General features: G+C 42.0%; 1 protein-coding gene and 1 long non-coding RNA gene across 8 annotated transcripts in view; both read left to right on the top strand.

Annotated features, from left to right (window-relative positions):
- Positions 1-6979, top strand: part of ARHGAP6 (Rho GTPase activating protein 6) — a 312132-nt gene extending 305153 nt beyond the window's left edge. For 6 of the 7 annotated variants that reach the window (XM_084507616.1, XM_084507620.1, XM_084507619.1 and 3 more), the window contains 3 exons: positions 1186-1448; positions 3708-3788; positions 4883-6979. In XM_084507616.1, the coding sequence (XP_084363742.1) occupies positions 1186-1448; positions 3708-3788; positions 4883-5589 (1051 nt within the window). In that variant the 3' untranslated portion in view covers positions 5590-6979. The remainder of the gene's footprint in view (positions 1-1185; positions 1449-3707; positions 3789-4882) is intronic. The other variant, XM_084507617.1, reaches the window with a different exon arrangement.
- Positions 6980-14224: 7245 nt separating this feature from the next.
- On the top strand, positions 14225-15701 carry LOC311420724. Its single transcript, XR_014684498.1, has 3 exons — positions 14225-14284; positions 15237-15270; positions 15431-15701. It is a non-coding gene; the product is annotated as an uncharacterized lncRNA (long non-coding RNA).
- Positions 15702-22488: the final 6787 nt, after the last annotated feature.

Below are 22488 nucleotides of genomic sequence, written 5' to 3'. Positions count from 1 at the left end.
TGTTTTCTTTATTTTCCTTCCTCAGTTTTACTTCATTTGTCTGGAAAGAGGGTTATTGTTCCATAACAAATAATGTGCTTTGGCTGCTCACTGAGTTCAAGCTGTCTTTGGATTTGACTCTGAGAAGGGCTGGCCGTTTTCAGTATACAAGAAAGACCCTCTGTATTAACACATGCAATCAGACCAGATATTAATGTGAGGTCACTGATAAAAAGTGTTTTGTTCAAGAGAACAGCAAGCATAAGATAAGCATCTAAGAAACAAAGATCAAGGTTCAGAGAAATTAAAAAAAAAAAGGAATAATAAAAATATAAATTATGGGCATACAACAGGGGAAAAAAAAAAAAAAGAAAAAAAAGTATGTTTGTTTACAGAGTATTTCTACATATGCTACATATGCTTTGGGAGGTTCCATAGCTTACAGATTGCCTCGTCTACATAATAAACAGTAACAGTTCAAGAAATCTCCCTCAGTGTCCCCAACACACTTTCAAAAAAGAGGGGTTTCTTTCTGAGCCTGGGATGTACGTTTTGGTGGGTGTTTCGTGTACTTTTTTCTTTTTTTCTTTTTTTGGTTGAAATTAAATGCAGTCTATGCTGAAATGGTGAAAGAAGTTCTAGAAGTTATTGCCAGAGCCAATTGTTTGCTGCCTCCATCAGAAATACGATAGATATATCTGGTAGTACTTTGTAGAATATTTACCTTCTGGTGCCTCTAGAGGAGGATCCTTCTCACAGTGTTAGAGATGAGCTAAGTATTTGATTTCAGTGGCTGTGTATTACTTTAGAATGGAAGAAGTGATTTTAGCATCCTGCTTATCATCAAACTAATCTTCCCCATCATGCCCTCAGATTTATTGTTGCAACAAGCAGAATTGTCAAGGTAACATAAGGAATTGATTCACTGTTTAATTTCCTGTGGTGAAGTGTATGATTGTGTGGTTTTCGTTGTTTTTTTCATGATAGCAACATCTTTTGATTTTTAGTGGCCTCTGCTGGCCACTTCATGGCAGAAGTTTTACTCATGGAAAATTCACCTCTATACTGCTTCTGAAGTGTTTTCATTTCAGCACCTGTGATCATACTTTTGCATTTAATTTTATCTGTATGATGTCAAACTGCACCTGTAGCTGTGAAAATAAAGCATTTTTCATTAACAGTAGTTTGTTTAACAATATTTCCCAGAAGTCCTGAGATGCTGCGGTCAGAAGGTTCCTACTCCACAGGAGAAAGACACTCTTCCACAGACTCCAACAAAGCTTCGAGCGGAGATGTCTCCCCGTATGACAACAACTCCCCAGTACTTTCTGAACGCTCACTGATGGCAACGCAAGAAGAAGTTGCCCGCAGTCCAGATAAGCTGTACAGGGTGCCTGAACAGTACACCCTGGTTGGTCATTTGCAGCCTAAGACAAAGGAGAATTCTTCTGCATCACAGGCTGGAAAAGGTATATCCTGCTCCTGTTCCACTTTCTAAGTGACCAACATAGGCTTCTGAAGTATCTGTAAAGCGTCTGCTCTATATTGTCAGCTATCAAGACTTGAGGTTATTGTAGTGTAACAATCTCACAAGAAATGATTTTTTTAAATTTTTTTTTCCTGTTGAGCTTTAAGTGTTTGCTCAGTCCTCCTCTTTAGCTTAGACAGCTGCTAGGGATGCTCCTAGTGTGGCATTTGTCAAAACTTGGAGCTTGTGTTTAGTAAAGCAGAACTCTGTATGTCCTGCTCTTCAGCCTTGTAAAGACTTTTTTTCTAGTGCTGCTTGGCAGGACTGTAATACCTACAAGCTTATGCTCTAGACTTTGGAAAAATCTGAGTTTAAGACATCATGCTGTAAATTTTCTCCAATTGAAAAGAACGACCTGAGCTCCATTGCATCGTAGAACATAGCTGAGCTGCACAGCTTTACATCTGTTACCAATAACACATCTAGCAATACTAGAGGAGGGATCCATAATTTCCATACATGTCTAGGGAGTGCACACCTGAATGATTTCTTCTGTAAAGAACTGTTGTTAAAGCTGATGGCTCACCTGCACTCTCAGATGATTTTCATTTTAAAATGTAAAACAATATTAATAACTACTTTCATGAAATACATGTGTAATAAGCCAAACTTTAAGGAATTTCAGTGCTTAGTGGTACAGATAACTGTTTGGTGGCATTTTAAAAAACATTTGGTTTCAGAAGCAGTGGTTAGGTCATTAAACTCCCTTTTGGAATTAATGGGATTTAGACTATTATCTCAATTGTATACTTTATAAATGCCACTGGGTATTATTTAGATGTATTCAGCATCTAAATCTCTGAATAGGCTTCAAAATGTGGTTAGGTTTCTAGTTAGTTATCAACAGGAAATCACATGAAACTTTATCGTATTAACCATCTTTTGGACTGTAATATGCATCACAAAGTTGACCATGATGAATTAGGAAATTTCTTTTCTGCCAGATGAAATCCAAAAATGGCACAAAATGGTTAGAATCCAGCACAAGTGACATGTGCATTTGATTAAATCTCTGTTATGTGACAGCACTTTCTTGTAAGACCCAAGATGCAGGTTGCTAGAGCATGCCTTACAGTGGCTGGTGGGGCTGTTTGAGGGAGCATTCTTTTCCTTAAAAAAGTACATGAACTAACTTTTCTTGACCAAACCTTCCTGTTTTGTACAAATCTCCCATTCACACAAATACAGACTGGGCAGAGAATGCACTGAGAACAGCCCTGAGGAGGAGGACTTGGGGCTGTTGTTTGATGAGAAACTAAACACGAACCAGCAATGCACTTTTGCAGCCCAGAAAGCCAACCATATCATGGGCTACATCAAAAGAAGCATGGCCAGCAGGTCGAGGGAGGCGGTTCTCCCCCTCTACTCTACTCTTTTGAAACCCCATCTGAAGTGTTGCATTCAGCTCTGGGTCCCCCAACACAGGAAGGACATGGATATATTAGAATGAGTCCATAGGAGGTCCATGAGAATGATCAGAGGGCTGGGGCACCTCTCCTATGAAGACAGGCTGAGGGAATTGGGCTGTTCAGCCTGGAGAAGAGAAGGCTCCAGGGAGACCTTATAGCAGCCTTCCAGTACCTAAAGGTGGCTACAGGAAAGCTGAGGAGGAACTCTTTGTCACAGAGTGTACAGATAGGACAAGGAGTAATGGCTTAAAACTAAAAGAGGATAGTTTTAGATTAGATATTAAGAAAAAATTGTTTACTCAGAGAGTGGTGAGGCACCAGAACAGGTTAGTTGCCCGGAGAAGCTGTGGATGACCCATCCCTGGAGGTGTTCAAGGTCAGGTTGAATGAGGCCCTGGGCAACCTGATCTACTGGGAGGTGTCCCTGCTCATGGCAGGGGGGGTCAAATTAGGTGATCTTTAAGGTCCCTTCCAACCCAAACCATTCTGTGATTCTACAACTTCATTAAGGCAGAAGACAATGGAAATTTCACTCTCTCAGCAAGCTCAGATGTCCTATCCATAAGACAGTGCACTAAATTCATTACACGATCTGAGCCTGAAACAGCAAGTAATTGCAGACAATACATTTGTTCTGTTTGTGTTAGTAAGCCAGTTGCATATGTTATCAACTCTGATATTTTACATAAAATTTTATGTCAATTCAACTTAATATTCTATTTATGTGTTTTTAAATAATGGTTTTAAAAGTACTGATTCACCATCTTCTTCCTGCTCTTCTTCCTATTCAGATGTTTCAGAAGATCATTTTGATATCTGGGGCACCTGGCACTCAACACTGAAAAGTGGCTGCAAAGATACAGGAATTACAGGTCAGAAATTTCTCAGAAGTTTTAAACACAAAGCTAATAAAAGCATAAATGTTCCATGTTTTGAGAAATCACAGTGAAACAAATAGGAGAACTCATGTTGCTGAGAGTTAAATTTGTACATAAGCCACTTACCAGATCTTGGACTTTTAAAGGGTTGTTCAATAAAATACAGAGAAGCACAATGATTTTACAAATGTGAAAGTATTTCAAGCTGCTAGAAGATAATTTAAAGAGTCATCTTCAAATTACTTCAGAAAACAGTTTTATGTAGTTCTAAAACTCACTAGAAGCTGGACACCTGGTGGAGACTTGAAAGTAGCTGCAGTAGTGGCATAAGCACAGCCTGTGAGGCTGGAAGCTCTGGCTCTGCCTGGGAATAGCATGGTCTTGACAAGTTATTGACCCGTTCTGCCTTTTGTTTTTCCTGCAATCTGCACCCACCTCACAAAGAAACTGTAAGACTGAAACACTTTCTGCATCGAAAGATGCTGTGTGCTGTAAGGCTTTATGTTAGAGCAAAGTCCTTGAGTCACCCAGAAATGCAATAGACACAGTTTAGATCAGAAACATTAGAGGTTCACACGATAACAGAATGGCTGAGGTTGGAAGGAACCTCAGGAACTCATCTGATCCAAGCCCTGCCCAAGGAGGGCCAGACAGGCTGGGTTGCCCAGGCCTATGTCCAAGTGGCTTTTGAGTGTCTCTAGGGAAGGAGTCTCCACAGCCTCACGGGCAGCCTGTGCCAGTGCTCCATCACCCACACAGCACAGAAGTGCTGCCTGGTGCTCAGAGGGAGCCTCCTGTGCTCCAGTTTGTGCCCAGCACCTCTTGTCCTGGCACCGGGCACCACTGAAAAGAGCCTAGCTCTACCCTCCATCTGGTAGCCTGAAAAATGCAAGGCTGTTGCTCTATGTCCCCAGGTTCAAAGGTTCAGCCAGTGGGGGAGGGGGCTGATAAACTTTTAATTGTGTAGCCTAATGATAAAAGCCCCTATCATTCTTCTGTGGTATTACACAGGGAAAAAGCAGAAACTTGTAAAATGTCATGTAAAGGACTGTGCAGACTGACATTGTCTTTCTTACTCTGGACCCCAGGTTCTTATGGAAACATTTATGAAAGTAGCTTGCTGCGACCTGGACAGTGCTCTCTTTCCCAGGGGAACCTATCCATATATTCTCCTCGATGGCAAGGCAGCTCCTCCGAATTGGACAGCAGCAGACAAGTCATGCGAAGGAGTCAGACAACTGCTGCCATTCCCGAGTGTCAGCTCCATCCTGCAGTGTCTCGGGTGTGCAGTAACCCACATATTGAAGCCAGCGGTAGGAGTTTGGACCAGTCACGTTCAAAGTCGGAGCGGCACTTGACTTTAAGCAGTGTGGAGGACCTCACTGAGTATGACTTACACGCAGGTTGTTCTCAGAGCACGGCCAAGCCCTCCTACAGAAAAGAGAGGCCACCTCCCCCGTACCCTGGCCCAGCAAAAACAAGCTCTGTGTTGTCTCAGCGATCAGGCGTTTCTTCAACGTTGCACTCGTTGTGGAGACTTCAACGACAGGAAAAAAGTTCAGGGACCAGAGCAGCTGGAGGACCAGCAGCCAAAGCCCCTGAGCAGGCCATCTCCAGGCAGGAGCGATCGGCCCCGCACACTCAAGTGGGTAATATCTATTCGACGGCAGCTCACAATCAGAACAGTAAAAATGTTTCAGAGCCAGACTGGCACGATTGGCAAAGAGAGAGATGGCAAATTTGGGAGCTTTTATCAGCTGATAACCCTGATGCCCTCCCAGAAACCCTTGTATGATCAAACTCGACAGAACTGCCACCTATAACTCTGCCTCCCTCTCATAGGAAAACAACAGTCATGTTGGAAAACTGGGGGCTCGTGTGTTTTCTACCAACTAAGTTACATATAATTTTTTTAAACCTTGTTCACTTTAATTTCTTAACAGCACTGTCAAGCAATCCATTTACAAATACAGTATGTTCCTGTTTTTCAGCAAGCTTTTGAGAAAAAAAGATGAAAATTTTAGTCTAATAACTCTGTATGCATACACTGTGTATAAGATAAAACTGTTGCTTCAATGTGGCTAAAAATGTATTTATATATCTGCAGTTTTGATGATTGTATATTCTGTAATGGGTATTGTATGATAATCATATATTATGTTTTCGTATACAGATGTCAATCAGTCATGACTGCTTTTTTTTAAATCACTGCACTTACATTACCGTGATATGCATTGGAATTCTATAGAAAGTGCACAAGCTGGTTTCTGTGCTTATATATAAAAAAAAATGTTAAGGGGGGAAGTTGTCCTTCATTTCACTGCCTATTGAAAAACACTAAGAGAGGAACATGAAAAGCCATATATTTTATAAAGGTAATAGTGAGCGAGGGGGGGAGGGGAATACCTTTTTATTTTTTATTTTTCTTATAAATATATTTTCAAACAAAATTAAAATTTGATACAAGTTAGATTGTAAAAATATTTTTTTTTAGATTCTGGTAGGAAGCAGTTCAGAAAATCAAGAGCAAGGCCATGCATAAACCAACTAAAGATGTAGTGCAAAGGTCTGCCCTCCCATTCTAGAGGAAAAACAATGTTATGTATACAGGATATAATATATATATTTATAAATGTATCATTTTATGTATTGTTCTAAAACAATAAACTGGAATCCAAATTTTAGAAAACCAAACCCGATAAATTGAGGTGTGTAATGACTGAGAAAGAATATGGCTTTTCCTTTAAAATAGCAAAGCTTCAGCATTAAGTAAGTTAGACAAAGTGAAAAGAAAAATAAAGACAGAGATGCTAGCAAAAGGGAGTCACAGAATTTCGGAAATGAACATGCCATTTGGAGAAGTTCACAGCTGTGTTTCTATAAATATTGTGCCAAAGCCTGGGTCAATAGTACTTCAATAACTGTATGCTGCATTGTTAAATATTGATGTTTTATACGCCTTCTGGTGTTTTTAAATTGCAAAAACGTTTGTGGCCAGCAGGTGGCAATGTACTTCAGTATTGTAGAGAAAATTATGTTATCACTTGATAAGGGAAAGTATCATATCAAAAGAATTTTATAAAACATTTTATAAAATTTTAATGAAGTTGAAAACTTATTCAGTGATGTTGTGTTTAAGTTCTATCTTGTGCCATAATGATGGAATAAAAGGCTAAGCAAAACAATGAGCATATTTTTGCTCTCTCTCTTTTTTTTTTTTTTTTTTTTTTTTTTTTAGTAAGGTTTATGTAAAAATTGATGTGTTTTTATCATGTTCCTGAGTATCTCTGTTAAAAACATCTAAGAGGCTTAGGGCCCTAAAGACCACTTTTAGATATGACTTAAATATACAAGATCCCAGGTTTTGCTTGTGTCTAAGGCTTAAAAGCCATCATAAAAGGAGCCTGCTTATCTCCAATTTGCCAAGTAAAGTAATAAGATAAAAGTACCAACCCAAGTAGAAAAGGACAGTATTTGGCCTTTGGCTGTTGAACACTGTCAGGTTGGCCAGCTCTTTTTATCAATATTGCATTTAGAATAAATTTCAATTCTGTCCCTTGATACTAGACTTGATACAAAAGATTCTTGCATGTAGCATGTTGCAGCAACCGTCAATTTATTATGAAAAGAAAAACAAACAAAACCAAACTCACCTAAATATAAAAGATACTGGAATATAAGAAAGGATTAAAAAAGAGCTCTCACAAGCAATCTTTATTTGATCTTGCTTCAGTATCATCCCAGGCTTGATGCAGATTTGCTATAGCAAAGTCTGTAGCAGTCCTAAAAAACAGGCATGATAGAAATCCTGCTGCAGAAGATGCTCTGTTCACTAGACAACTGTCTCCTCATTTTAAGTCCTTTTCTAAATATAGAAATATCTGTACATTTCTAACATTTTTAGTGAAAGATGTCTAACAACTACTTAGCCTGATAAAGAGAATCCTTTTCGCCAGTACCTCTCTCTGTATATATGTGTATATATGTGTATATTACCATGAATATGGTGTTTATGCAAAAATGGAAAAAAAAAAAAAAAAAAACACACAAAAAAAACACACTCAGAGGACAATGTGTCTGCACACATTTCAATATACAATTGCTTGGAAGAAAACATATAGAATAAATCCTGATGAATTAAAAATAACATTGTCCAGGACTGAATCATTTCTCTCTGCTATTTTCATTTGAACAGGACAGAGCAAAATTATCGTAAGCAAGATAGGTATTAAGTAGCTTTAAGTTGTACCTCTTAGATACATACATAAGATCTAACACTTCACTGTTACAACAGTAAGTTTAGTCTGGTTTCCTAAATTTTGATAGCTTTGGGGGAAGTTTACACTTTGCTACAATATGCAAGGGGTAGAGCTGGGCTAGACCAAAAGCTTTTTTTGATTTAGCTAGAAATTTGGAAAACTATTAAACTTAGTAAAATACTTAGAGGAGGAAAAAATAAAAATAAAAAAAATTTTGAAAAGCATATCAAATTATCTGGCAGGTATGCATCTCTCTCCTTCGACTCCTGGTCTTCCAACCCCAAAAATGTCAAAGAACAAAACAAACAAAAACAGGTGTTTGAAACTTCTTGTGAAGGAAATGTTTACTATAACAGGAAGCAGCTGGAACTGCTGGAAGACAAATAGATAGACATGGAAAATAGTGGTCCTAGGTACCAAAGTTTGGAGCTTATGTGGACAGGGTAAGTCCCTCTCTGTTAGCAGGACCAAAGGCTGGGGGAGTGTTAGAGTCTGAAATAAGATTTTTATTGCCACCGTGTAGGACAGAGAGACTGGAGAGAACCTCAGTATAGTTTCTGTCAGAAGGCTGCCATGCTATGTAAACACACATCAACACTCTGAATGCAGAATAGTTGGTAATGAAGTCTATATTGCACAGTAAATCTAACCTTTGCAAAACACGGAGTTTCTTTAAAATCACTATTTTTTATTTGATAAAAAACAAGTCAAAGTAGAAAACCACTGACCAGTGATCAGAGGTTATTGGCCAGTTTTAGGACAAAGAACATCCATAGTCCAAGGTATAAATGTCTAATTCAGTGCTCCAATGATTTATCACCAAATATTTTAGCTATTTAGGGACTCACTTTAGACAAGTTTCTCTTTGATTCACTTGGAAGAAAGGGCTCATGGTCAGTGGTGCTGTGAGACAAAGTGAGATGCCCACATCATGGCAGAAGGAAGGCACGTGTTCGTCAGAGGACCTGCCACCTCCCCAGCTCAGCTCCCACCTGGGCCCCCCTACTGCTTCTGAACTCCCACCACAACCTGTTCATTCCCTGTTCATGGTATGTGCCTGGTGGTCATGTCCACCTCAGTGATGGTGTCTTCAGCTAGAGAAAGAAAGCCAAAGTGATGGGAGGGCAAAGCAATGAATGTTTGGGTAATCTGGGAGGATGAGCAGTTGTTTTGGGTGATGTGATATTAGCAAGGACACTCTGCTAAGGAGTTAGACATTTGTCATTCCAAGCTGAAATTGGTGACGTGATTGATTTTGATGTCTGTCTTGTACTTCAAAAGAGGTTTATGTAGCCCTGAATCATTACTTCTAGCTTTACATGTATGTCAGCCAACACGTCTGTGTGTACTATCCCATTTTAGAACCGTGCAACATTTTTCTTCCTCTGTTGTATATTTATAATATTCATCTTATGAAGAAAGTCCATAGCATGGAGATATCAAAGCCTTTTCTCAGACTGTTTCCCTCAGGAGCAGGATTCTTTCCATAGCAAACGTGTCATGGGTTTCTGCTTCAGCAGACAGCACACTAGAGAAGGTCTCCAGAAGCCACAAGGCCTCAGGGCAAACTCCTGCAGTTCAGCTCTTTCCCTTTGCTTTTTACTACACTACACTGGTTCATGCTTAGGACTTAAAAATCCCTCTTTACACAGCAGTCTGCATTACCGCCTCCCAGAGAAGTGAGACGTGGATGGTGTGAGCATGGGCTGCCAGCAGTGCAGGGGTTCCTCTTCTCTCTTCCATTGTGGATACAACAAAATGGGAGCAATCAATGAACCTCTAGATACAACCCAAATGTGGTGGGGATCCTCTGAACCTGGGGAAAAATGAAAAGAGCAGATTTAGAATAGTATTTTACTTTTGCTTCTGTCTTTGGAAATGCGATGTGACCAAGACCATATTCTGCTGTTGGTCAGAAAGTTGCACCTTCTCCTTCCCCATCCCTCCCCTCTCTTTATACCAGCTCTTGAAGTTGTGGGAGGAATCCCAGGGCTTGTTGCTCTGACTGAAAATTGCTCTGTACAATGTAGAGATTAAATTCAGGTAGCTCAGTGGCTTTCACAAGTGATAGGCATAAGGGAAGGGACAGACAGGTTCAGAGATGGTTAAGAAGGAGGATGGGACTGGCTGTCCCCTCTGGCAGCAGCCTTCAGTTAGCCATGTTTAAATTACTCATGAAACTGCAAAGCTTGCTGCTTAGATTTGTAGGCAAGAGCCTGACTAAGCACTTGAGAGAGGCTTTGTGTTATAAACTTACACAAACTCAACTGCTGTCTTGGGTGCTTGAAATCTCTCAATAGCTCTGCTGTCTACATCAGAAGACCAGTCTGCTAACATGGCACAGTTTAATACCACTTAAAACTCTTGTGCTATTGAAGTGACACAGTAAAATGGGCTAGAATGTATAGTTGTATGGTCTGTTTCCCCCACTTCCCCCCTGTTTTTGTTGTTTCACAGGAAACAGCTGAGGTCAAAAACTCCAATTCCAGCCTTTCTGAAGCACCATCTTATTCTGTGCTCGTGCTGGTATACTGGAGGGTCAGGAACTTCTTCCTCTTCTCAGAATTACACAGGACATAAGTCTCACCATGCTCTCTCTGTCTCTCTCTCTTATTTTTTTTTTCCTTTTTGTTTGAATTCATTTCCAAAAAAAAAAAAAAAAAAAGAGTAACTTCATTGTGCGATGCCATAACCTCAGAGATCTGCAAAGCAGTGGAAATGGTTCTTAGTTGCATTCAAGAGTATCTTGACATCAGTAAGCTCTTTCACATCACTGAGAAAAATGAACTACTGCTGTGCTACAGTTGCTTTAGGGGAAGCCATCTCAGCATCCAGACAGTGCTGTAGAGACCGCAGAGCTATTCAAGGCATGTAGACACCCAGAGTGCTCGGTCATAAAATGCGCTGTCTCTGAGAATAGCATTCATCTAATTTTTCTGAAGTTTAAAGCCTCTCCAGAGATGATCTGGACAAGTCCCTCATCGGTTCCCTTTTCATTCAGTGTAGAGAGACAGGTATTTCTGTGCCACGAGCCATACGGCTTCCTTGGATCTTTCTTTGAAGGATAATCCATTTTGAAGGGATGGTTGCTAGAAGAGCCCATTTCTTTCTATAGCCTACAAAGGAAGGCTAAATAAGTTGCTCAAATAGAGACCACTTTACAGTAGCCCTCCAGATCTGGCTGAATGAATCACACTCAAAGGGCCTGGTAAAACAGAAGCCAGATGATGATCCTGGCAGCAGTAATAAAGCCATTGCCTAACACCAGCAAGTAATTACAGACAGGGAAGGCAAGAGGCTTAGCACACCTTCACAGCTCCTGGGGGAAGTGAAGCCCACCTGGAGGCCTCGGTGATGTTGTGCTCTTCCCTGGGCTGCCGGGTGAAGCTGGGCTTGGGGGTGCTGGTGGAAGCCTTGCTCCTCTCATGGGCCTGGGGTATTGAAGCCAGGAGACAGGGACTTCATGCTTAGCTCTTCTGGATGCTGTACAAACCCCAGGGTTTTGGGTTTTTTTGAATGTGTGGAAGAGACGCTGCCAGGTCTGGAATTGCTTGTTTTGTTGTTTGTTTGTTTTAAAATGGGATCTGTTTATTCACTGGAAACTCAGTTTCCAGCTGATCTGAAAGTATTCATGTACTGGACCAGTTAATTAATTAGTTCAGCCAATGCAAAATGAATAGGGAATTCATGAAAGCATCTGGCCTGGGCATTTTAGAAGTACAGAAGTGAATTTGTGCTGAATCCCAAGCAGCACTGGGAAATGGTCAAACAAAATCTTCCTCGCAAAAGACAGATTTTAATCCTCTTACTCCTTCTGAGTAAGCAGATGTGTTAGCCACTGGACTTTTAGGGGCACAGAGGCAGAAAGGAAGAGCAGAGCTGTCATTATCCACTTATATCCAGGACTACATTTAGGAAGGAGAGGAAAAGCGTGTCAGAGCAGGCGAGAGTAGCATTGCCAGCCACATGGTTACCAGACTCTGGACCCTCTTCCGATGACTGTTTAAACTTCTACATAAAACTGAACAATATTAAACAATGTTTTTGTTAAACAAGTAGGACACCTCAGATCACCATTTCTTTCTGGTGGGTGTCTTCATTTTCCAACCTGTGTCCAACCTGTGGGGACTTCGCACTCGTGCCCAAGGAGGAGAAAAGGGCACTGGTGGACGTGCATATGGTCATGCACAACACTGGGCAAGGTACCAAGGCTGGCCTGGGGGAGTGTGGGGATGTCTGTGTTTGGAGATTATAAAACTGAAAATTTGGCCTACTTTGAGAAAGGACTACCTGAAAATCAAAAGCTTCCTTTAGAGTTTTAAAACTCCTAGATAATGAAAAAAGATGTCACCTGCACCCCAGTTACTATTTTCAAACTGACAGAGGTAAGTAGATAAGTCTCCATACAAAATTGGAGAAGGAAAGAAAGAAAAAGGTTTGGACTGAAAAGCACTTTCTCATGCAGAAAATAATAAATGTGTGTGGTAGCCTGCCAAGTGGGGTTACTGAAGTAGAAACACACTGTTCACTTGAGGACAAGAATCATACAATCACTTTGGGGATACTGAGTGTTGAATATAGAAGAGGAATCTGGCTTTTCTCCTAAAAAAAAAAAAAAGGTTTAAAAGGGTGAGATGATGAAAAAACACTTTGTTACACCCACAGGCTATTTCTGTAGCTAAAGGTTACCAGATTTGCTCTTGACCAGGGTGGTATCTTCAATATATAGCTGTGGCCTGCGTTCTTATAGCAAGGAAAATTGGAGCCCTGAAGGAGCTCAGAGCTGCAAGGAGGTTCTTCTGAAATCTTCCCCAAAACCAAAATGTCCCCATATGATAGCACTAAGGTGCTCTGTGAAAAGATCAGTGTGTTTAAAAAAAAATAAAATAGGGAGTGCTCTGAAATAGCAGCTTCATCCCACTGGGAATTTTCTGTGGGTGAAAATTATTTTAGAAGAACCCGTTGTTGATCATTCTGTGAGCTGACAGTGGTAAATGAGTGGTGGGACCTGGGGAGATGGCAGACTCCCCTGTAAATGGAACAATGCCTCTAATAAAAAAAAATAAATAAAAAGGAAGAAAGATTGTTTACAATGGATAATGTGTGCTTTTTTCCCCATGACAGCTATTGACAGATCAGTTGCTGAACCTTCAGGCACTCCCACCCTTGAGAGACTAAGATTTGCAGTTAGAAACATTTATGCAATGGAATAGAGGGTAATGTGGATGTGGGATCACCAGAAGGAATGATGGGGAGGCAGGATGGAGCAGTATGGGGCCATAGAAACAAGACTGGCAGGCCAGGTAGCACAGCCATACCCAGCCTCTCAGCACACCCAGACCAGGAAAACAAGGGAGACCCAAAAGAAGAGAAGGGGCTGAAGCCATGAATTGTTGGGGGTGGGATGAGCTGGAGAGAAAAATGTATAAGCAAATGAGCAGGGCTGCTAGTGACCTGGAAGTAGGTCAGGACAACACCTCACTGTCCCTATCTGGTCTACGGGATCCAAGAGCAGCACATGGTCACCAGGCTATGGAGAAACCTGGAGACATGGCGAGGCCTGCTAGCCAGCATGTCTTGTCCTGTGTCACAGAAAGTAATTTTGTCTGATCCCTGGTGCTGGTGAGAAGGCAGTTACGAGAATATGTGTAAGCAAAGGCAGTTCTGGGTCAGAACAAAATCACTGCCTCGTCCCATATTGTCTGGTGTTGAGCTTTGCTACCACAGTGTTGCTACACAAGTTCTGGGACAGAGTAATACTGTCCTTTATTCTGCTTTTCTTCTAGCCTTAGGGTTCCTGTATTCTTCCTTGTGTAATAAACAAGACTCAAGAAGTGACCTTCAAAACATCCCGCCTTCTTCATAGTGTTTTACTGTTATCTAGCAATTTGAACACTACTCTTGGGAAATACCGGGCTTATATAAGCTCAGAGGGTCTATTATCTAGTTTTCCTTTTCCCCTGTGTTGGTGAAGGGGTCCAATAGCAACACAGCAGTTCCACACCAGATAACCATGGACTACCACAGTCCATTGTTACTACTAACCTCAGCCCTCTGCCTTTTATCCATCCAGCTGGGAAGGGGATGATCAGACTGGATCACGTAGTAGAGGACACCTGTGCTGACAGACTATATCTGCCCCAGGAATGATGAGGTTAGTTATGAGGCTGTGTTGCTGGTAATGCTTTTCCTCCAGCTGCAGTGTCTGGGTTAAATGCTGAACCTGTTGGGGTAGGTGTTTGCACCTGTGTGGGGCTTGGAGCTCAGGGCCAGCAGGAGTCCTGGCTAGGCACAATATGGGTGGTTGCAGGGAGGGGAGGTGGGCATTTCCTTCCTGCAGGCCTGGAAAGATAGGGTCACTTGAAAAGCTGGTCCTATTCCCCAAGGATAAGGAGGTGCTGCCCAGTGCTCAGAATCTATGCTGAAGAATCCTTACCCAGGGGCTGCTGGTAGTTTGTACATTGCTGGACACTACGGTCCCTAAGCTAATTTTGCTTTTGTTGTGCAGAAAAGCCAAACACCCAAGGGTCAGGAGGTGTGGGTAGGGCCCATGATGGTTTAAGGCACATAGAGAGCTGCAGGTGCACAGGGCCAACAACTTATGTGCTGGGAGTGAATAGGAAGCCTCAGGTTCTGGGGTTGTCTGTTTGGCTCTTTCAAACTCACCTCAGGCACCAAACAAGGGTTCTCCCTGACAGCCCAGCAACTTGCATGAGGAGTACCCTGCACACTAGGCAGCTTGGGTGGAAACACCAGCTTGGAGCCTCTAGGTCCCAAGCAATTTTGGCTTAAATAAAGCATGTTCCTAGCCTTGTTCTGCTTCACAAGTCTCGAAGAAGTGGATGGCAAAGTTTAAACCCAGGCTGGTACATGGATAATTATCAGGGAAGGAAGAACTGTGTCTTAAAATCACCAGGGGCATGTTATTAGGTGGAGGGAGAAGGTAGGGTATTGCAGCAGTCACTTAGCTGGTGGCTCTGGGCTCCACCTTTTGGAAGAGTCCCCTTGGGAAGGCAGCAGCATAGGCCCCTTCCAGTTGGTAGCAGAAGTTGTTACTTAACTGCTACCGCAGAAGTAATTTGAATGTGCCATGAAGACAAAGGAAAGGGGCTGAAATAAAATGCAATAATTCCAGGGGGAAAAAAATAAATCTGTTAGTAAGAGAAGTTCCTTGTTCCTGCAGCTGCCATTGAGCCGACATCAGATCCTCACTGCAGGTAAGCAATGAGCAACTGAATTACTACCAAGACATGCTGCAACAGGGCAGTGCAGATATCATCTCCTTGTCACCTAAGCTCTGGCTAAGGTGCATGTTCTAGTTGCATTTGTTGTAGGCAGACTTGGTTTCATTTCATTTTTCTGAGCTCTTTCCCTCAGTCCCTGCAATCTTCTTACACTGTTGGACTACTAGATCTGCATTGTGTACAGGAGAGAGAGAGTAGGAGCCTGATTGTTCCTGTGAAGAGAGATGTTCTGCAGATTTTCAGTTTAATATTTGTATTAGCCTCAGGCAATTTTCTACTCCATGTTTTAGGGGAGTGAGCAGGGAGAACATGTAGCTGTTCTTCTCTCTGATAACAAGGGATTAGCTTAAGCACACAGATAAGGAACATCAGGGATGCAGATGGCAATAGAAGAACAAAAGTAACCAGACAAGACCGTGAAGAGAGAAAGCCTCTCTATTCCTTTTCATAGAAAAGATTAAAAAAAAAAAAAAAAAAAAGGATAAAAATCTTCCATGACCTTTCTTCCTTCAAACAAGTGAGCAATACTCAGTGTCAAGTCTGATCAGTCCCAACAGAGTGGATTGGGACAGAGCTGAGTGCACTACAAGGCAAGGAAGGAAACTTGGGCACTGGAGACAATAAAACCACATTATTAATTTAGTGCAGCTTTGTGGTCAGAATTTTTTTGCCATGTTCTGCTGTACTGGAGCTCATTTCATTATTGTAAAATGTAGATAACTTCTCCCATGTTTTCTGAGGTATGTCACAACATACACAGTGAAACACTGGGCACAACTCAAAGCCAATAACGGCTAGATAAGATCAGAGTTTTCAGGACATGTTTTATATTTACAGCTTAGTAATGGGTTCCATCCTGTCCATCTCCTTCCCCCCCCCCCCCCCTTTTTTTTTTTTTTTTGAAATAGCTAGTGTTACTATAAACATGTCTAGGCACAGCAAGAAGTGCTTCTACAATTTCTCTTCTACATTTCTCTTCTTCTTTTTCTTTTTCTGCAACAGTTCATTTTGAAAATGGACAGGAAAGTCTACTGCGTATCCAGTGTATAGCTATGCTTGGTCTTGTCATTTAAAGCCAAAAGCTGACTCATGCTGACCCTTGGGTTTGCATTCACGTCTGAACAAATCTTAACAGGTTTATTTGGCAGGAGGGAGAGAGGTGAAAAACTAGTACCAAAATCAGGATGCTTTTGCCACTTGGCAAATTTTTACTTCACGTCTTTGTAGACAGCCTGGTGGATTTCCTGCAAGCTCCTCAACAGCCATAGAGATGACTCCCCAGCAGCAACTCCTCATGACTGTAACTGCTACTGTGAGGAGCAGACCTGACTTCTGTCCTGGTGGCAGCTGTTGATACAGGCCTCATGCAGATCTGTGTGACTGCAGCAAAAGAAATGCTAGCCCTCCCTCAGAGCACTGGGACTCCATGCTACCTCCGTGTCCTCCATGTCCATTCCTTCACAGCTCTGATACCCCTCTGCAGTACACCCCCAGGTGCCTGCAAGTTTTGCAAAGGAGAGAGGCCTGTACAAGGAGCACCGAGCTCGTGGGGAGGCAGGTGGGCAGGTTATGAGCCCCTGGTGTTTCCCATCCTCAGTCTAGCTTCAGGCAAGATCTCAAGTGGCCACACAGCCAGCTCCCCCTGCCAACCCACAGACTTTGCTGTGTGACCAGCTCAGCCTTCTCCAATTTGGAGAAGCCATTGTGGAGCAGAGTTGAGATTATACTGTAAGGATTAGCATCGTATGACCAGAACTTCTTACACTTGTTTCCAATCACCCAGCAGGCGATGTTGTTTATTTGGCAGGAATAAGCAAACACACTAGCACGGCAACTGAAGCAGATCTTTCCACTTAGAAAGTTTCTGCTCACTGCACAATTGCGTTAATGTAAATCCTTTATAATTGGATCAACAAGAGCTGTGCTGAATGCCTTGATTCTTCCACTGAGCGACCAGGTTGCTGGGCTGAGTTCCTCATGGCCAGAACCCAAACCCTGCCAACCTTCTCCCTAGCCAAAATAGATGTTCAGTGAGGGGGGAGAAAGGGAAAAAGAGCTTTTCTTAAATATATCCATATGGGCCTCACCTTTCAGCATCTTTGTCTAGCTGCATATCTTTTTATTCAGTAAACTAAGACACAGGTCACATAGGTAGGCCAGATGAAAACTCCAATACCTGTTGCATGTCAGAGCTTGTGAAAGTTTTCTTTAAAGTATGAGAGTTTTGGGCTGTGTTCCCACAAAGGGATTAACCAGAGAAAAAGCCTCATCACCCATCTCTCTCAACAAGTCTGGGTGCTAAGCTTCTTTTTATGTTTTCTGAACATTATATGCTTGTAGATACACCTGGACTAAAATAAAAGTAGTTTTGTGTGTGGGGCCTTTTCTAAGGGAATTAAGCTCTGTTTCAGTTTTTTTGCTGGTTGTTGTCACATGTCTAAGAGCAATGCCACTCTGAAGTGAGCACTAAATTTTGGGTCTGCCTAAGTCACTTAGTCCTTTTAGAGACTCACGCTAACAGTAGGGCATTGCAAGCCAGATCAGAGTTGTATAATATTGACCTTTTTTTTTTGTTGTTGTTTTCATGAATTTAAAAAGCTGCTGTTTGAAGAAGTGAGGTTGGAGCTGTCAGAAGGAAATACATAAAGAGTATATAAAGTGTATATGCTGTGAGACCAAGACCTTTGTGTGCTCTTCAGACAGTGTCTGAACACTTGGTTGCTTTATAAGTATAACGTCCCAAGAAGTGCCTTCATAGCTCACATGTAAGGTAAACTGCATTTTTCCTTTACTTTAAGCATCAGTTTCTGGAGATTTTAGGGGGCACATAAAAATAATACACATGTGAATAGAAAGCAAAGCTTTGCATGATCACAGGTGTGACTGGGATGTTTTCCCTGTATTGGAGGAGAATAAGCAGGGAAAGGCAGCACCAGAGCCCTCCTTTCACCTCATCTCTCATCCCAAGTACAATGTGAGTCCTATTCTAATGCCTGTTTGCAGAGGCAGGAACAATAGAAAACTGTTTCTCAGTATTTGCCTTAGTATTGAATGATAGATGCTCAAAGGAGTGAATGAGCTATGCACAGATAAAGTATTTTAGCAAGGGCTTCTTATGCCATAGAGTTTCAGGTAGCTCAGAACAGAAATTCACAAAATCCCACGTGAAAATTATTAACTGACATCACTATGCTAGCTAGCTGCTCTCTATATTTTTTAACCTGATTTTTCTCGCAAGGCAAACATTTGTAAACTGAATCTCCAGCTTTGGTAGCATCCCCATTTTGCTGCTGTTCCTAAACACAGCATGATCTCTCAGGCATCACCTGGGGTAGTCCAGTTGCACACAAGCAATTTGGTCTCTTATGGTCTGGGGAGGCTGCTCTGCCTGGAGCATTGGGATGAGGGAGGCTTCCACATAGTTCCCCAGATCTCTCCTTTAGGGAAGGCTCTGGATGGAAAGGAAGGCTTTGTTGCTGTTCTTCATCAGTGGCTCCTGAGACCTCCATTACTGTGGGAGGCAAGAGGGCAAGAGCACATCTGGGAGTGCACGTGGGAGAGCAGAAGGTTCAGCAGAGGCTTTGAACAAGTGATCCCATAAACTTCTGTCTTACCGAAGTAGGGTGCTGCCCCATTTTGTCATGTAAAACGTTAAGATGAATATTCCTAGGCAGCTCATTACTATGTCAGGAAGCTGCTGGATTTTAAAGAGGATGATGTGCTATGGCTTTCAATCGGGCTGTAATTTCACCCAGGTTTTGTATTGGCCAGCAAAACCACATCAAAAGGAGTGAAGCCTTGAAGGCTTTCAAGTGATCTGTTAGTACTGCTTAGAGAGAATCCAGCAGAATATGTGAATATTAATCACAGCTAGGTTTCAGTGGGGATAAAAGAAGGAAACAAGATTGCCTGTAAGCAGCTCAAATCCCAGCATTTTCAAGGGGAATTCCTAGGCAATGTTCAGTCTTCTGAGCCTAAGGAGGGTTGAACAGATCTAAAGGTTTCTTTGGTGATGGCCGAGGTATGGCTAAGCTAGGCACAGGCTCTGCTGTTTCAGCTGTGCCTTGGGTGCAAGCAGGAGTTGTAGGACTTCTACTTGTACATCATCAGTTGAGCACATGTGTAAGTCTCCTCAAAGAGTTGTTGTGGTCTGTCCACACACAACTGCCACGGGCCTCTGACAGCTAGGTGACCGTGATGGTTTTGTTGTGATGAGAAAGAGAGTCAAATGGACAAAAAGTATCACGTGACCTTGAGTGAGTGCTGGGAAGAAATGAGGGTAGGGAGTTACCTTGAGTTTTACAAAACATGGTGCCTGAAGCAGAGGACATAGCTTCAGACCTTAATTTTGTGAAGACCCATAAGGGTCTGTACCACTCATGGATGGTGCTTGAGATTCAATAAACCAAGCTTTGCCTCTCACAGACTGACCAGGAGTCAAGTGCTAAAATATTACAACTGGATGAGAGGCCAGTGTGTAACTGGGGGTGTAATGAACTGTCATGTATTACTGGGGATCAGCTGTACACACTAAGGACAGAGCGGAGAGAAGAAAGCACACTCACAGCACAGTTTGGTGTCAAGGGATCTACAGAGGTCATCTGTTTCAAGTCCCTGCTCAAAGCAAGGACAGCTAACAGTTAGAGCACCTTGCTCAGGGCTGCGTCCCATCAAGTTATGGAACAGAGATTTTAAAACCTCTAAGGGCACTCTGTTCCAGTGCTTGACCACTGTATTGATGGAAAAGTTGTTTCCTTGTATCTTGCCATGATTTCCTTCGAGACAGCTTGTGGGCGTTCTCATATCATTGCTGTTCGTCTCTGAGAAGAGTCCTGCTTTGAGGGAGCATCCAGATTCCTGGTGTGCCAGGGAATATACATGTAAGAGAATCCCAGCTGAACAGTCCCCCTCTACCTGCACTGTGTTGTGGCTGGGGAAATGCTGTCTCCTGAAGGGGTTTTGTTAGTGCATGGAAGGAACACTGCAGAAATGAAGGTAGGTGCAAAATCCAGAAATTGTACATCGTGAGCTAGCACTGCTTTATCAGGTCTTTGTAACTGTGTGCACAAAGCTGAACAGTCTTCTTTCTGCCTGCAGATGCCCAATATCAATCCTCATACTGAACAGACTATACATATATATAAATATATATATATATATATATGTACACAATATTTGTCTCCACGGTTCTCTCAGGAGAACATGACTCCTGTTGTGCTCACCAAATATCATATGTGTGAAACACATCCTGCTTGGACCGAAGTGGCAAGCAGTTGCCTCCCTCCCTCCAACCCCATCACGTCATGAAAAGGACATTTGCTGCAGCATTTACCTAGCATTTCCATCCATCTGTTCTTCTCACTTAAAAAAAAAAAAAAAAAAAAAAAAAAAAAATGTTTCTGAATCATTTCTTGTTTTCTCTGTTCTGTATGTTCTGTATGTTTTTATTTTCCTGGTTTGTACTGTTGTATATTTCATGCTTTCCACACCTCTAAATTTCTTGGCTGTGAACTCCCCAGAAGCTTTCACGGTACTCAGAGTGGAGTCCTCTGGGGCCATCCTGTGCTCAGTGGTGTGAAATAAGGATGGTGAGATGGAAGGTAAGGGTTTTATTGAAGACAGGTGCTACAGTGTATGTATGTGTCAGTGCTGTGAAGGTCAGGAATGGAATATGAATATCCTTTCTGCTCGGGGACCAGTCAGGGGCTGCTGTGCCAGAGAGGGCAGTTTTCCCCCCATCCTTTAACTCCCTTCTGCCTCTTGCTCTCTAGAACTGCTCACCCTGAGCCCGTTCTGAGAAATCCTACCCTGAGGGCCTATATGATCTTCCTTACACTCCAAGCCAAACTAGATTGACTTGGCAAGATCAGTAATGTTCTCAGTCCCAGGATATTAGTTGCAGGTTTATTTTCTGGAAATGTATCAAAAGTTCTTGTTAAAGATATTAGCTATGAATTGTTGCTCTTTATTAGGAGCAAGAAATATTTTATTTACTAGATGGGAAACCACTCTGACTCAAGAGATAAATGCTCTTTTGGAGTGCTGCTTTTGTATAGGCAAGCCTGGAGGGATGGGCTGGCAGATTCCTGTTAATCCCTTTGGAAGCAGGATAGCGGAGAGGGTTTATTTTCTTGAAGGAAAAATGCAGATTTGGCATCCTAAAGCTGTTTGTCTGAACTTGCTGGGTAGCGTGAATTTTGCTGTTTTATGCTAGATGAATAAAAAGGAGTCAAACATTTCTGTGACTTACTCAATAGCCAGTCCAGCAAGAATGTGGAAGACCCAGTTCTGAAAACCACCTCTTCCAGACCAGGGTTTTCACATCTTCTGTCCTGTACCTCCACCCTGCTAAGGATAGGGCATGAACTATGAGCCTAAAGGATATGTACAGGTAGATCATCCTCAGAGTGACAGGGTTGTGTTATGTCATGCATTATTAATGTGCAAGTTTTCATTGGAAAAAAAGACATGCATAGAGAGCTGAGATGTGCTGGGAGTGGGAGATGTAATCCAATTCCTCCTCGAGACAACAGCTGAATGCTTTTCACAAAGCTCTGCAGTGTGAACAAGGAAAGTCGAGGGAACTGTGTCTGACCAACACTTGTAGCGTGACAAGCAAGGCATGTAGAAGGCAAATTATAAGAATGAAATGCCCTTACACAGTGAATGGCACTGAACCTAATTTTTCCATGCCTCAGGTAAATGTCCTCACGTCCTCACCATGCTAAAGGAAGAGGCTGTATTCAGGGAAGCACCAATACCGACTGAAATGTTTGGTTTAGGTCCTGCCAAATGTTTTGTTTGATTTGGAAATGATATGTGGGATTATTTCCAAGAAAACAAAAACAATTTTTTCAGGGATCTGTTCTTTATTTATTTAATCCTGCTCTTGAACTGAAAACATCCATTCTGGGACACACAAAGCTGCCTAAGAGAGAAGTACTCCTCAGATGCAAGATGGACAAAAGCAATGGCACAGGTCTTTAGGTTGCCCTGAAGTATCTTCAGGGAGACAGAGATGCTCTTTTTTCCCTGCATATGAAATCAGTTCTTGCAAGTAAAGAAAAAATATCTTCTATTTCTTTTCCTCATCTCCAATGTTTTGGACGATGCTGAAGTAGTGTTTGTTGCTATAGGCATAGCTGTCTATTCCAGTGAATTTTGAATTGGTTTCTTGTTAAATAATCTAAC

Source organism: Aythya ferina, assembly GCF_964211825.1.
Source record: "Aythya ferina genome assembly, chromosome: 1".
NCBI lineage: Eukaryota > Metazoa > Chordata > Aves > Anseriformes > Anatidae > Aythya > Aythya ferina.
Note: the sequence above shows the minus strand (reverse complement) of the source record. Positions and strands in the feature narration are given on the sequence as shown.